The 16,883-nt window shown below is 50.1% G+C and overlaps 1 protein-coding gene across 1 annotated transcript; it reads right to left on the reverse strand.

Annotated features, from left to right (window-relative positions):
* Window positions 1-3,918: 3,918 nt before the first annotated feature.
* Window positions 3,919-8,311, reverse strand: GLYCTK (glycerate kinase; the record flags this gene model as incomplete). The annotated part of the gene is made up of 4 exons (XM_082487952.1): window positions 3,919-4,831; window positions 5,480-5,655; window positions 7,535-7,686; window positions 8,025-8,311. The coding sequence occupies 4 exons, from the start codon at window positions 8,309-8,311 to the stop codon at window positions 3,926-3,928; spliced, it is 1,521 nt and encodes a 506-aa protein (XP_082344078.1). The 3' UTR covers window positions 3,919-3,925.
* Between the last annotated feature and the right edge of the window lie 8,572 nt (window positions 8,312-16,883).

Here is a 16,883-nt window from a genome sequence, read left to right on the forward strand (position 1 = left end):
GGGCACTGGAAGGAGGTGCTGCCAGCAGGACAGTGGAAGAGGAGGAAGAAGAGGAGGAGGAGGAAGAAGGAGCTGGGGAACTGCCGCAGCAGCAAGGGCTGCCCCAAGCATGACACTCTTCAAAGTTTCTCAAGAGGCCTCAGCCGCTCTTTCAAGGTTTGCGTTAAATCTGTCACATTAGCAAAAATAGTGAAAATTACCCGGCTTGTGGAGGAGATGAAAGGCAGCCCCCTTCCAATCCCTCCATAAAGGAAGGGCCCCATTAACACCTAGTGAAATATTAGCCATTAATCAGGCTCTGTGCAAAATAAAACCATCCACATTTATCATTATTGGATCCTTAATGAAGTGATAATGGGAATGCTGGGGAGCTGTGATATTAATGTCTCCTAAGAGGCAAGAGCAGAGCCAAGGGCGGCAGCCAAGATTTTTAATTTACTGCCAAAAGCTCGTGCTGTTAATAACGCAGTTACTTCTCCCGGCCATTAGCACTGTTTGGCTACGAGCAGCCGGCTTAGGAGAGCAGATCGACCCCAAACATACCCCGGCTTTGCTTGCCTGCTCCCTGCCCAGCAGCTGGGCACGCTTCTCCTGATGGCTGTCCCTGTGTCCCCTGCCTACGTACAGGGATGTGGCCAGGGAGCTGTTGGCCATCTCTTTCCTGGAGGCTGGCTGGTGTAGAAAGAGTTTTCCTTCCCCAATAAAAAGGGCAAGGACTAGGAGCACTGAACCCAAGCAGCTCTTGCTGTCCTTGCTCTTTCTGTGACTTGTCTCCTTTAGGTGCAAGCGCCCTGAAGCCAGGATGGCGTGGTCCCAGTATGGCCTGCACGCTGGGGTCACTCGGTGTGACCACAGTCCTACTTTGGGTTTCTTTATTTGCCTGGGTACGCTCGTGTGTTCCAGCACAGTTCGGGCAAGCTGCAAAGCCCTGCTTGGCTGTGGTGACTCACTCCAGTTCGCGAACGGAACATCATTGCTCCCGGCAGGCTCCAACAGCCCAGAGGCAAATCCGTACTTGGCAGGTAAGCAGTGTTGTTGCGTCTTTAGATGCAACTGTTATCTCATGAATCCTTTCAAAACCCGACCGGTGCGGCCCAAATGTAGGCTGGCTCATGTGTGGGGCCTTCTGCTGTCAGCAAAGGGACTGCAGGTCAGAGGGAGCCGGCTTTGGGCTGGAGCGGTAACGCGCAATTCTGTGCTGAGCATCATCCAGAGGAATAAAATGATGCCTTGTTTGTAAGGGCCGCACACACTCCAAAACTCCTTTCCTCCCTAGGCAGAAGATGGATGATGTTCACCCAAGCAATCTGTCAGAAATGGGGCTTCGCTCTATCCAAGTAGAAGCATCAGAAGAGAAGAAAAGCGTTTCTGTATCCTGGATGTCCTTGGTCAACCCCCCCCATCCCATTATCTCCTCATTAGAAAAGAAGGGACAAGAACAAAACCTGTATATGGAGGCCAAGCAAATGTAGATGTGAAGTGCACTTCAAACAGCTCCATCCTTTCAACAAACCTTTTATCAGCCTTCTCTCCTCCCAACATAAACTCTTTTTAATCATTAGTGAAAAGTCGCTGTTTAGAAAGCAAGGACACTACTCAGGGTATGTGTGGTATTACCAGTGCAGGCATTTCCCAGGAGAAGGCAGCGAGCCCTAGCCCAAGGTCTTCTGAACTCGATGGCGATGCAGCAAAGCAGCAGCTCCAAGGACCAGCCCGGTGCTCAGCAATGTGGCAGGGCTGTGGGCAGAGCGCAGGGGTACAGAGGGCCTGTCATGGCATGCCCAGGCTGGCACGCCGGACCTGCTGCTAAAGATGCCAGTGACACTCCTGCCAGGCACCCCAGCCTGAAAGAGGAGTCACTCTGGATTTCACTGGAGCAGAATTGGACAGGAACCATTAACAACATTTTTGAGCCAGATTTAGCCAGTTATCCTGGCTGCAGCCCATACTTTTTGGCTGTATCACTGCTCGTGTTGGTGCCCCTGCCGTGCTGGCATGCCGGGCACGCAGCAAAAGCCAAATGCTCTGAAACCTGCTGGCGACCTCTGGAGAAAAATGCACAGCACAAAGCAGCTTCTCCTGCGCAACCGCCACCTGACATTATGGGGGCACGGCGAGCTTTATAACGCTTGGCAGGTTTCTCCCAGCAGATCTCAAAGCTGCTTGCCAGCGTGAGCAAGTTCAGGCATGTTACAGAAGACCTTCAGACTCGGAGGACAAATGAGATGCGTGGATGAGTTTAAACCACCGGGGTAAGACCAGGGTTTTGAAATCCCCAGGCTTGTGCCTTGACACTACGCCTGGGCTGTGGCCCAGACTGTCCAGCTGCCAGCTTGGCATCGATACCAAGCCCCGTGATGGTCCTGCTGGTATCCCTACTTGTTAGATATTGGCTTCCAAAACCAAAGCAGGAGGTGTCGCATCCTCCTCAAAAATCCACCCTCCGATCCATCTTGGAGTGGGGTACAGAACGACTGTTCAGTGAGACACCACGACTCGTGGTGTTGGCAGGATGGTATATTTATGTCACGAGATGAGATCAGCCACACAGAGTAGGTCGGTCTGTCTGGAAAGAGTCTGAGTCAAACGTGTCCTATTAAATTAGGGCTGGATTTTCAAAGGAGCTCAGTTCCCACTTAGGTTCTGTAACAAAGAGGCAGATATTCAAAAGGAGTTGGACGTGTTGGGTCATACTGACTGTCCTTTGAATATCCAGCCAAAACCATCACTGTGCCTGTTGCTACAGGCAGAGCCTTTCTGAAATCCAGCCCCACCGTGGGTTCTACATCCTGGGAAACCCAGCTCATCTCTGCTCTCCCACATATTGCACTGCAGTAGGGGATGAAACGCTGATAACCACTGTGTCCTTATACATGCAAGGAAGCAGCTCCCTGTCAAAGCACGGCTCTGGCAGCTTTGCCCTTTGATCAGCTCAGCAGCATGGGTCAGAAGAGCCGAGCATGAAGGTTTCCTTGCCTTTTGTTCTGTGGAATTAGCGGAGTTAATCAGAGTGACAACGACTTCTGCCTCAGCGCAGAAGAAAGGTCAGTGGCTCAGGGTTGATGTGCAACTGTTTTCTAGGCAGTTGGAAAACAACACCACGATAGCTCACAGCACATGTGCTGCTGGCATGGAGGCTCTCCTGACAGGGATCAGTGGGGAAGGTATCTGGAGGAGGACTGCACTCGGCTGGCATGCCACTGCACCTCAATTGTCCCCTTCCTTGTGCTGTACCATGAAGGTATACCGCCTTCTGTGTCACTGTGCACTGCTTTTGTGTCACATGTCTGAGAGAAAATGCTGCTCTCTGCCAATGTGCTCCTTAGTTGTGCTGCTGCGTGTGCGCTGCGTTGGGCTCAGGGTCTCTGTGTCACCTCAGGCACCCTGGTGTGGGAGGAGCTGCAGGGCACTCTGCTGGGTGTCCCCTTCCCACCGTGTACCCCCAGCACTTCCATGCCTCCAGCTGGGCAGGCCCTGTTATTGCTTTTATGTCCTTCAGTCACGGTAATGCACTTCTGTGAACTTGCAAAAGCCCCCTGATGAGCTGCTCTTGAGCTGAGGGCATTGGAGGTGCAACAGCAGCAGTGAGGGCTCTCCCTGGCAGCCATACCACGGCCTCGCTTTCCCCGCATCTTTTAACTATAGTTGAAGCAGACACAGCAGTGGTGGCTCTCAGGAAAAGTGTCAAATGCAGCTTCTGTGTCCATAATGTGACCTCTTACATTCCTCTGATCCCAATTACAAGTGCTTGCTTTTGCTGTGGACATCTACTCATGTGTTTAGTTAGCGGATTCTTTCTGTCAAAGATATAGCAGTCATGACAGCAAGCCCTGATTTAAGTAGTTTACATTGGTCTGCAGTGTTGATGCCTTCATTTACCCCCAGTCCTAATTAAATGCATCTTGGATATCTGCAGAGGGAGCTCTCATGATCTCTCCGTGGCTCTAATTAAAATGGCCTGGATGTCCATGACGTTGGTGCCTGTCAAGCCTGTCACCAGGAGGTGATGCCCACCTTGGAACTGGCTGAAGAACGTGTAGGAGTCATTGTTGCTGAGAAAGGCCTCCACATCAAGGCCCTCCTGCAGCGCTTCATCCACCAGCTCTGGGCTGCAGAAGGCCCCTGCTGCCTCTGTTGGTCCGTCCTGCCCATCTGTTCCCCCACTGAGGAAGATGATCTTGCACCTCTCCAGGGGGCTGCTGGTCTCCATGGCCTGTGCCCTGTGCAGCCCCAGCCCCACGCATAGGGCCAGCTCCTGGTTCCTCCCTCCCTTGCCGGTTCCTCGAAGCTTAACAGTGGTTTCTCCACCGGCCAGGATGCAGACTGGTCTTTCAGGCTCTAATCCTTGCAGGACCTGTAGAAACTCGGCAAGGTTCAAACCCGGGATGTCTAGCTCTGCTGCCAGCTGCAGGAGATTCCCTCTCACCTCGTCACCCAGGGGCCCTTCTCCGAGGCTGGCAAAGTGCAGGCAGACCAGCCGGATCAGCTGGCAGTACAGCGTGGCAACACGGCTGACTTCCCCGCAGATTGCTGTACTTAGAACCAGAGCCGTGTAGCCCAGGCCCTCGGCTTGGCGTTTGGCCTCGTCTAAAGCCAGTGTGTTTGAGCCAATGATGATGTTGCAAACATGGGAGAAGTCTTCTGAAGCAGTGGGCTTGGTGGGAGAGCTGGACAGAACTGTTTCTACTGACTTGGGAAGGTTGTGCAGCAGGTTGTATTTGGTGAGTATCTGAAGGCAGTCTTGGACGCTGTGGGAGCTGGCAGCAGTAGGACCACTTGCTATGATGTCCAGGGGGTCACCAATCACATCAGAAAGGATAAGGCTCACCACCTACCAAGAGAAACACCTGAGGATTATTGTGGGAGGCAGAGACAGGTGGCCACAGAAGAGCCTTGGCATAAGCGCAGCTCCGAGTTACACTTGTGCCATGCCCATGTCAAAGCAGATGGAAAGAGGGGCAGATCTTGGCCCATTTTTGTTTTAAGGTCCCATGAGAGTCACCTTGCCCTTCTCCAAGTCACAGATCTAACATATCCTTTGATGCTGATGATCACATTGGAAGATGTAACCTGTGCCACTGCACTTGTCAGGCCGGTAACCTAGTGTAGGTTCAGCGATGGCACACGCTGAGAACAGTCCCCAGTGGAGCCAAGGGTCAGTCAGACCCAGCCTCGAAAGTGCTGTTGTGGAGCACCAACACATTGGAGTGCCTGCTGGGTGAGGGCTGAGGTCTGCTGACAGTGGTGTGATGGGATAGCTGATATTTGCAGAGTCAGAATTCTCCCTTCTCCACCTCTGTCTCTTAGAGAGTTTGCATCCTCAATGAAATCTGAGCAACAGAGTCCCAGAACTGTGTGCAGCGGTTGTTCACTCAGCGAGGAAAAACACCCTGCAAGCACACTTAGGTCAGTTGATTAAACCCCTATTTTGAGGGCAGATGGGTGAACTCTGGGCAAGTGGGGGCTTCCCCTCCGTTACCTGTGCAGGATATGCGAGCTGGGCCAGCCCTCCACCCTTCAGCAAGGACAGAGTCTTCCGGACGATATTCAGCTCCTGTATGGTAGCTCCTTGGGAAGCCAGCATCTTTGTGAGTTCCTCCTTCTCTTTGAGGAGGATGGGAGGAATGGGAGCAGGCAGTAGGGCTGATCCACCCCCTAGCATGCAAAAGAGATAGCAAAAACATCAGGACAGCAGGAAAAGGAGGACAGGAGGAAAGCAAGGCTGTTCAATGCTTGAGCCTTTCCTCTTCCCTCAACAGTGAGCAGTGGGAAGGCAGACGTGGTTGGGGAACTATGCTAATATCTCTGGGGAATTCAGTCTTCTTCACCAATGGGTTTTAACTGTTGCTGCACCACACTGTCTGAAGTCAGCTACACTTCACCCAACCAGTGTTAACCCTCACCGTGCCAGGGTACTGCACGCCTGCAGCGTTGAGGGGATGAGACAGAAGGGCCAGCAATTACTATCCCACCTACATCAAGCTACTAGTGTGTCATCATGCTGATTTTTAAGGGCTACTTGGATGGGTGAGCAGGGAGCATGGGCTCCACGACTCGCACAGCAGCCAGTGCTAAGCAGATGGAGACACTGCCTGCTTTGCTGGCTCCATTTATTCAGGGCAGCGTGTAAAAACACCAGCTATGGCTGCAGCCAGATTGGAAACTGCTGAACTGCACTCATCTAGGCCTGGGAGGAAAGGAAAGGGGGAGACAGTAATGCAAAGGGCAAAGCATACCCAGAGTCCAGGGCGATAGCCTCATTGATGGGAATCCTGTCTGATAAAAGCTGGCATTGGAAATGTGGAAAAGAAGCCAAAGAAAAAGGTTCTAATGGAAAAGTGGAATGGATGGAAAACACAGAGTAGAAAGGAGCTGAGCTGATCTGAGCTGAGAGTGAACATGCACAGAAGTACAGCTGAAAGCTACTGTCAAAAGGCAAAGCCTGCTCAGAGGTTTGAGACAAATCAGCATCAATAAAACATGATGAGCAAGAAAAACAAATGCAAATGCCTGTGTTTCAGTCAATAGCCAGGAATCTAGCTGAGAGGCAGGAGCAATTGGGGACCGGCTGCTGTGTGGGAGTGCACATGCTTAGGGAGCTGCAGCCGCAGGGAGATCCTGTACAGGATCCCAGAAGGGCTAAGGAGTGTCTTGGAGATCCTCATAGCCAAAGGACAGGAGGAAGCCCAGGGGAATCCCCAGCAAGCGCAGCTAGATTCCAGCTGCTTGGGTGTTTGCCTAATGGCACTACTCTCTCTGAACCAGATCAGGCTCCAGCATCCACAGAGGAACAATCACTGAGCTGAGGAGACCAAAGGGTTTCTACAAAGCTGCTCCAAGCCCCTGCATGCTTTTTACCTGTGACACCCACTCACCCAGCTGAACTCGGGCTGGTGTGATGTCACTGCATCCCTCTGATGCACAATATCCACCTTCCTTGGACAGCCCAGGGGTCCAGAAGACAGGGCCTGGGGGTGTTCAGGGCTGACCCTGCAAGTCATACAGCTCACTCTTTTGGAGCCTGGGGGTCTCATTTCCACTGGCTGGGAAGCAGCAAAGCTCTGGGAAGGGTCATTCCTGAATCTCAGCTTAGAGACTCACACCCTGGCACAAATTTGGAGCATGCAAGCCCCACCAAGTGCTTGCTTCTCCAAATCTGCATCCCCAAATGTAAGGAGGGAGCAGGAAGAAAGCGCCTCCTTGCCAAGGGTTGTGAGCAGCTGGCAGGCTCTGCCCAGAGGTGGGTGCCATCTCACAGTGGTGGTACAACCGCAGGACCCAGCCTGTACAGCTCAGCCTTTCCCCAGTGCTGGGAGGCAGTGTGTTCGCTGCAGCAGCAGGCAGCCCCATGCCTTCCCCTGCTGCATCCCTGGAGAAAGGCTGGTGGGAGAAGGGAGAGGGAAAATCCCAGAGATGCAAGTATCAGTGCTGAAAGAGCTGACGCAGCAGCAGTGCTCCCCTGCTGCATGGCCGTGTGTGGGCAGACAGCTGGAGGGCCCTTGGCAGACCCCATTCCCTGGGATCCCCACGCTACCTGAGATGAGCACAAGGAGCAGGTCACCCGTGGTCAGGCCCTCAGCCAGTTCCTGGATGGCAACTGCTCCTTTCAGAGCCTCTGGGTCTGGGAGGTTGTTTCTGGCACCTTCGATGACTTGGATTTTGCTGCATGGCTTCAGGAGCATCTCCCTGGTGAGGTAAGAGAGGCAATCACACCACTGATACGTGCACTTACACAGGTAGCCAGGCTGTCATTCAGCAGACAAATGGGCCTGGTGCACCAGAGGTATGTGGTGAGTGACCAGGACAGGGAGGTGGCCAGGGCTGGGGAGGCAGTGCATCCAGCGCAAGAGACGGGCTGTGTCATTGATGCCACTGGGACATGATGGAAGTTGAAGACCTGGGTGGTGTGGTGGATAGGGTGGGCACCAGAGTGAGGGAAAGGACTGGGGATTCACAGCAACATCCCACGGAGGATAAATCTGTCAGCCTACCCCCCCAAACTGTCCAGACACAGCCCCCCTTACTGCATTCCTGCTCGCTGCAGGCTCTCCTGGATGCCTAGCGGCACATTGATGATCCCACGAATGAGTTGGTCTCCAAGGATCTCTTCTGCTGCCGCAGCCATCCCCAGCACAGCTTTGCCAAAACCCACCAGGTACAGGTCCCTCTTAATTGGAAAGGCCCGACCCTTGACCAGCAGCTGAGGGCATCCGTCTCCCTGGAGCTTCACAGCCCTCTTCAGCATTGCTGCTGGCCGGACGGTGCCCACCGCACTGCGGAAGAGGGACAGTGCATGCTCACGAAGGGACATGCTGAGTCAATCTGCTCGGTGGGGTGGGCTTGTACACGCTCTGCTGACACTGGCAAGGCCTCGAGAGCTGGGTCAGCCGGCACCCTCCAACCTGCAAGGGAAAGTGAACGCTAGCAGAAGAGGCAGGGCTGTCACAGGGAGAGTAGGGAGGCCAAAACATGAACCATGGAGCTCTAGTTCCTGTTTCCTCTAGATGAAGGTGCCATATCAGCACCATTTTCAAATCTATGCCCAGGCAGGAGGGAGGGCAGGACAGTGTCACATTCAAACTACCTGTCAGCTTGTGCTTCCCCTGCAATCCTATCACCTCCTGCAGGGAAGGTGAGCCCTGCCAGCCAGCTTCTCCATCACTGTAGATTTGCCACTGGCAAGTCATCATTTCTATTTGCTCAGCATTTGACACCTTTCCAAACTGTGGAAGCTGCTCTCTGTCCTGGAGAGAGCAGGGTATCTGGGTGGAACAGCTTTTCACTACATTAACTCCCTTCCTCGTCCTAGCCAAATGATGATCTCATTCTCTGGCCGCGTATTGCCCCATGTGTCACAGACTTTGGAGAAACAACAGGCTTGCTGGCTGCCTGATCCTTTGCCGCTGGTGGCCACAGAGAGACCAGTAATGAGGTTTCCCCACCAAACAGCAAATGAACTCAAGGCCTCATTCGCCTTTATTTTTTAGTCCTCTCATTACCCATTAAAATCACATTTAGAGCCCAAATAGGACTTCAGCTCCAGGCGAAGTTGCCAGCCATGTCTGTGAAAGCCCATCTGAGCTAGTCTCCACTATTAGCATTATATGCAACAGGGATGAGTGTGGACCAAAGGATCTCAACTGCTCAAGGGCAGACACTTGTCCTGATCGAGGAAAGGCAGTCCCTGCCAGCACGCACCCATCTATTCCCTCCCAGCATTTCTCCTTCCCTCCGTTAACTGGCAGCAAGTTCACTGCTGGTTTCTCAGGATCAAAGATCCTTGTGATCTGCATCTCTCCCGCTCACGGCAATTATGGTGCAGGCAATTAAGGCAGGGTGCCAGGAGGCTGAAACAGCCCAGGCAACACACTTGATCACAGACCCATTCAAATGACTTGAGAGAGTTAATCCTCTCTCTGGTAAATAGATGTGTTTCAGTGCAAGGCCAGTGGCTGGCTTCTTCTGGGAGAGCTCACAAGTCCAGAGGTCTCTTTGTCCTAACACTCCCATAGCATTGCAAGGTGTTAATCATTAAGCCACACAAGCCTTCCAACAGCTCCTCTGGGTCTAAATCTGCCTGATTTTGCTGCAAGGACCCGAAGGCTCTGTGAAAACCTCCACACAAGCACCTTCTCAGGCAATGAAACTTGGTCACACTCTGAAATCTATTGGACAAAGGACTTGCAAGTAAAACTATATGGAGAATCATAGGTTTGTTAGAGAAAAAAAAAATGATTCAATACTTAAGAGAAACAGACTTTAAAGGCAAAACACAGGGCACATAAACTACCGATCTACACTCCCTTTAGATACTGGTCAGGACTGGCTTTTCAGTCACAAGGAGAGATAAAAGACAGAGTGTCCTGACCACTTTGTTACTGGACTCCTAAACTTCAGGGCAGCTGGTGCTGCCAGCAGTTTAAACCACTGAGCCTCAGCCCTCTTACAATGAGGGCCAGAGTAACCGTACTAACAAGTCAGCTGTACACCTCACAGGAACTGAGATTAGCATCTCTGTTCCCAGCAGTCTCTGATTCACCTGGCAGCACAGCACAACCAGAGGAAGGTGTTACAAAACAGAGGTGCATCACGCCCCAGGTCGCCTCATCTGAGCTGCGATACAGGGTTTGCAGAAGTAGTTGGAGAAAAAGGCTTAAATTGAGCCAGGGGAGTTTAAGAAAATAAAGCCCCAAAGCTTTTAACAGTCTGTCTCTGCCTTGATGTTTCTGTGCGTGGCTGACCCAGAAGACCAGGGGAATTGAGCACAACCAGACCTGCAACTGTGGCTCCCGTCACATGTGCCCTCCTGGCGGTTCCGCTCAGCTCCAACTCCAGACACGACACAGCAGGCGTGAGTTGTTTAAAAGCAATCCTCTCCTACTGGAGCTGAAAAAAATAAATGCAGCTTAATTCATCTAGCACTTGTGTACATACTGCTAATGCTTGCTCTGGAAAGCATTTCACTACAATAGCAGGCATGTAATCTGTTTTCTGCACTCTGAACTCAGATTATATTTTAACCACCAAGGCCTGATCCAGAGTCTGTTGAAGTCAGCACGCATTTTTCTAAGGATTTTAGGGCACACCGCCTGATACTTATCTCAGTGCACCGGTGTAAACGCAGAGTAAACCCAGCATAAAACCCCCTTGCAGTCAGAGGTTATCCAACTTTACACCAGCACAACGGAGAGTTGAATTTGGCACAGACCCATTAGCTTTGGAGGTCTCGGTGTGTAACTCTACTCCCTGTCAGCTCTGATTAGACACGCAGGCTCACTGGAGGCTCCCCTTGGAATGGGGGTGCTGCTAATGATGCCACAAATCCACTTTTATGTAATTTATTTACACAGTCTAAGGCACTGGGTATGAAAAGTCATCAGGGAACAGCTATAAATCAGTGCTATGAAATCCACTGTAGATATTAACAAAAAATAAAACTCCTACTCATTTTACTAGGGCTTTAAAAACAAGATCAAGAGGATGGAACATCACCCCACACTGAGGAACGGGCAGTCTTGGAAAGAAAAATAATCAAAACATCAGCTCTCAGACGACCTCCACGGACAGTGGCTCTAGAAATGATGTAATTACCAGTGAGCTGCTGCATCTTGTACGTGGGAAAATTACATACTTACATCCCTGCATTTTCCTCTTCCCACAGCTGGCTGGGAGAAGGGGCTGATGATGTGACTTACATTGCTTCACACCAGTTTCTCCTGGAAATCACATAGGGATGAATGAGCCCTCTTCTATATAAGACGACATGCTACAGGCACTAGTGGGGTTGAGTTCTACACCTCCCCTTTGTCCCTACTTGGGATAATCTGGAGTTGGGGTTTAGTCTTTCGGAAAGTTTTCTAGAAGTTTGCACTCATCTTTGGAGGAAAATGATGCTAAGAATTGCATGTTTCAAAGAGAGCAGGAGGACTGGAAGGGGTTTAGATTAATGCCCTTTAAATGAAAGCTTCCTCAGCTTTCACTGATGAATAATGTTTGCCATCTACATACTTGTTGGCGTGCCTTACCTCTTCATAGGGCTCCTCCTAAGCCTGCAGAAAATTCCACTGTTAAAAATCTCACAACAAAAAGCAGCAAAACCCCAGCTCCTCATTTTCACCATCTCTGGGAAAGAGGGAGGGAGAGGAGCTGGACTGTGATAAAATACAGGCAAAGCGCTCGTATGCATTACCTTTCATTAACTTTTTAATTAAAGCAATTCTGCAGGCAAGGAGCCAAAGTTAGAGGGAAACAGAAACAATCCAGCGCTAGCGGCAGACATGTGGTAAGCTGCCAGGTAAATTGGATGGTGGCATGAGACCAAAAAGCATGGACATAGGGGGGCATAGTCTGAACCATAAACTTGGAATCACACTGGGGAGGAAAACAGTGAACAAATGAGCTGGCCATGCCCGTGCAGTGAGAAAAATGAGCCATAATCTCGCTCCATGACAGGAGCCAGAAAAATATTCCCTTCTAGGGGCCAGTCTGCCATTGCTGGGCAGAGCTGAGCAATTCCAGGTGCTGCGGTTGGAGGTTTGTTCAAGGGTTTGCATCACGTGCTTGTGGTTTTCTTGAAGTTGGGGCAACTGGGCTTGTTGCAGGCCAACTCAACCATACATTCCGAGCATTTCAGGTGCTGCAAGATCGGAAGATGCTATGTATTAATGCTCCGGGATGGCTAATTTAACAGAGATCTTCAGGGGTCTAAGGTAGTTTATTTTTAATGTCATCAGGACTTCTCTGGATTTCTCCCAGTGTGGCAGTGATTGGTGGCGGGCCCACCGCATACAGGGTCAACTCCAAAATCCCTGAGGGGCTTGGAAAAAATTTGAGATGGCAGTGGATCAAACCCCAATTGTTCGAGGATAATTTTGAGCTTAAGCTCTAAAAGACAGATTACATCTTTGTTACAGCAGTAAACTACCAGACACAGCAAGTTTTAACAGTGTCTCTTGCTACTCGTTTTTCTTGCTACATGACTTTCTTCTGGCCTCTTGGTACATAAATTACCGTTAGACTCACCGAGGCTTACCGCTTCCATTTTTCATGCATTACCATGGGAGTTTACCTATGAAGTACAGCAGAGCGGAGATTTTACTGCCTTAAACTCCCATGTTCCCACTTACTGACACATCTTTTCTATCATTTGATATATCAACTTTAATTCGCCTGGCGAGCCCTGCTCAAACTCAAACTTGCTGCTCCAGATGGTCCCAAAAGCATTACGAGAAAATTTTCCAGGAGATGCACTGAACCCAGGAGGAAAACAAAGCGGTGAAGGTTTGTTCCAAGTGACTATTCTGGGAGGATTAGATGGGGGATTTTTCAAGACTAATCTCTTTAAATGAAAATTTCAGAATTTGATTAATTTTTTAATCTGCACATGGATTTGCATAAAATTACCGTACTGCCTCATTCACATTTTGTAAAAGAGAAAATGTCTGCAGCTCAGATGGACCAACTCATCACTGGTCAGCTATGAAGGGTCCAGTACACAAGTGGGTGTGCAGGGACAGGGTGAAGGGTCCTTTTGCTCCCGCTCACTGTGGTGCTCCTGCATCTGTAACTGGGAAAGAGGATGACGATGGACAGAAGCAGTATGAGGAGACCAGGGAGCTGCACAGAGGATTTGCTAGGCAGGCAAGGGAGAAAGTAGGATGGAGTCTGAATACCTTTGTTTCAAGAATATGCTGAGCTCTGGGAAACCCAGGAGTCCTAATTTCCAATACATGACTTTCTATATGCTTCTTGGAAAAGAAATATGTTGCTCTCATGACTGATTTACTCACCAGGAGAGTGTCAACAGGGTCTCTTTGCCTTTGATGGGGAATGCAGCCTAAGGCCAAACACAGGGAAGATAAGTGTTCTGTTCAGCATTTTATATATATAGATCAGTATCATTAGTAAAAAAATTAACTGGATTTGACATATGCATCTTACTAGTTTTTCTAGGTCACACTCCCTTCACTCCCTATATACCTTTTGGAAATGATTTTCCCATGCACTGGGGATTGCAGGGAAGAAAAATTTTTCACTAAAAAATCCTTCTGTAGTTCAACACAAAACAGTACTACCCTGAAGCCAAGTCCATGCCAAGTCTACTTCCTTTCATGATGTAATTTCTCAAACTCCCTATTCTGAGTCAGCTTGCAATCAAAGTTGAGAGTAATTTAAAACACAGGAAAGGATCGTGGTATCCTAGAGAAGATGAAAAGTTGCCAGCCTTGAGGACTGAAGTAATAGAAAGGGGTCGAAATTCAGTACTGCAAAATACAAGGTCATGCTCTTTGGGATTAATAGCAAAAAATTATGAGCTCCTCAGTTGGAAATAACATAAGAGGAGAAAGAGCCAGGAATATTAATCAGTCACAGGATTACAATTACAGCTGCCTTCTAGGCTGAGACAAGAGGCTATGGGAAAAGCAGAAAGTGGCAAATGTAATCTACCTTGACTTTAGTGAGGTTTTTCACACCATTCTCACGAACACACTGAAGCAGTGTGGGCTGCACAAACACACTGTTAGACTCACTGAAGAACAGCCTGACCACTGGGCTCAGAGAGTAGAAATTGGTAGCTCAGGGTCCAGTTGACAGTTGGTAATCAACAGGGACTCTGTTGGGGTTTGTGTCACCCTACAGCTTCATTTGTGACCTGGAGGGTAGCGCGGAATGTCTAATTTGGGGGAAGCACTGACAGAGCTACCCTCCAGAGAAACCATGGTAAACCCAAGGTCAGGGCCAACAGAACAGAAACCTCATGATGCTCAGCAAGGAGAATTGTGAAGTTTTGCTGCTGGGGTAGGATCCCCATGCATCAGGGCGGGCCGGGAGCGAAGTGGTGAAACCAGCTAAGGAGCAACCTAATAGCAGCTACAACTACTTGAAGGGTGGTTATAAAGACAGCAGAGATGAACCCTTCTTAGTAGTAGCAGAAAGTATAAGAAGGAGCAATGGCCGCAATTTTCAAGTCAGGACGTTCACATTGGACATTAGCAAACAGTTCTTTATAGAGAAGGTGACACACCACTGGATCAGGCCTCTTGAAGAAGCTGGGGTCTCCATGCTAGGAGGTTTTGAGGATTTGGCTAGACAAAGCCACAGCCATGTTTGTACTGGTGACAGTCCTGCGCTAAGCAGGAGGGTGGAGTAGGCAGCTCCAGAAGTTCCTTCTCCCCACACTTCTGTGATTCCATGTTGTAACTGCAGGCACAGGGTTTGATTCTCCAGAGCATCATGCTTAGTTTCAAGAAGCCATAAAGAGATGGCAAGTTGTAGGAAACATGTCCTCCACACAAGCCTTCAGTAATAACCATTACCCACTGAGAATCATGACTCCCAGCGGAGTCCAGCAGAGATATATTCACCTGAGCAGCGTTGTATCCAGAAGCATCTCTCTGAAATTCATGTCCGCCCATCTGAGCAAGCACAGGTCTGTCTGTATTGTGCAGGTTACGGTGGTATCTAATATAGAAATGCATAGGTAGAATGACTGCATTTGATCAATATTACTCAAGCAGCAATTAAACATTTTTTTCCATTAACAGTTTTGCAGGGGCATTATCCATAATTCCTACTTAATGTGACATTTTGCTAGGAGATCCAATTATCCTGCCAGATAAATCCCAGCTTGGTATAAACTGACAAACTAAGTTCCAACGATTAGGAAGAAAGGCAGAAGAAAGAATAAAAAGGGAATGACAAAATATCAAATCAACAACCCACGGTGTTATACAACTCTAAAACTTAGCTAAGTATTGTAGGTGTTTTGAAGTAAATTGTCTTATGATGGTATTGGTGAGTCACCTTCAGGGCCCACATGAGATAATCCAGGCTTTGATCATGTAATTTACAGTGTGCAAAGAGGCATGCCATTCTGTGCTTCTCTAAAATCTCCCATCACATGAAAATCAATTGCAGGTTTTGAACTGACTACAAATGGGGTGGATGACCCTGAGACCCTCAGAAGTAACGGAGGTGTCTTTTGTTGAGTCTCCCTACACTCCTGTGAAAATCCTGTCTCCGTTTCAAAGTAAAAATAGGTGAATCATTCTGACGAGCCAATCCCAGCACACCATGGGAGGGTGAAATAGGTTAGATGTCTAAACCTGTAACGGTGAACTGTAGTAAGCAATCAGTAAGAGCAACTAATCTCAGAAAAGGCTTTTGTTTCAGTAAATCATATGTGCACATAAAATAATTAAGCATGTTTGAATGACGTGCAAGCAGACCTTTGACAATAGTTCCCGGCCTTACTATTGTTTGACCACAGGAGGGCAATATTATTCTAAAAGCAAAATCAAACTCTATTCCCGGGACTGCGAAAAGAAAATGCAATTAACATTTATGAAGCCTTTTATGGTTGGTTTGTTTTTTTTCTTCATTTGATTCTGAGTTTCTGTGGCACCGAAATGACAAAAGATCCGGTGTTCTCCTAAAATTAAAATAGCGGGGTGCTGGAAATCTTTGGGGGGGTGGGGGTGGGTAGATTCTCACAACTACTGTTATGCTCCAGGAATAACTTTTTAAGATGAGAGCTGTACAAAACCACGAACGCAGAGCCGGATATCAAGATTAATGATAAATAACAAGTTCCAGGGTGCCGGTATTGGAGCAGCAGCAGCCCCAAAGGCCGAGGCGCCTTTCCCAAAGGTTTAGCGTGTGCTGTTCATCTTTATCCATCGCCTTACACGGTGTAGGGCTGCAGTGCTACGGCTGTGGGGCTTTCTGTCTTGGAGGCCGGTTTTTAGACGGAAAAAAAAAAAAATACCGGGACGTAAAACCGTGTGATGAGGGAAGGGAGAGCGAGGGGACACAGGAAGGCGAAAGCCGCCATTGTGTGTTTCAGGGAGGGGAGCTGCGCTCAGGGCGGCCCACAGCGGGGACAGCGGGACGGAGGGGAGCGTCGCGGGCCCGGCGGAGGCCGCCCGCCCCCCAGGTGCCGCTTCCTCATTAATTACCAGCGCAAAAACACGTTAAACTCCGTGTCGGACATATTACGCGCAGCCTAAAGCCGGCCCAGGGGTCCCCGGTCACCTGGCGGCCCCCCAGCGACGCCAGGCCGCCACGGCCCTGCCCGGCACCGGAAGTGACGCCCCGCCCCCCCCCAGCGGCGCGAAGCCGTTGCCCGCTCTACGGGATGACATCACGCCCTCAACCCCCCTTCCCCCCTTCCCGCGAGGCACGGGTGGGTAATGGCAGCCCGCCCCCCGCCTTGCATCGCTCCTTCCCCACCTCAGGCCCCGCGAAGGGTGGGAGGGACACGCTGACAGCTGCCCCGGCCTGGGGAAGGTGTAGCCCCTCGTTGCCACACTCAATATGGCCGCCAGGCGCGGGGTACGCCCCCCGCCGCTGCGCCCTCCCCCGTCCCAGCAGGCTGTGCGCTC

This window comes from Vanellus vanellus (genome assembly GCF_965231255.1).
Source record: "Vanellus vanellus genome assembly, chromosome: 9".
Taxonomy (NCBI): domain Eukaryota; kingdom Metazoa; phylum Chordata; class Aves; order Charadriiformes; family Charadriidae; genus Vanellus; species Vanellus vanellus.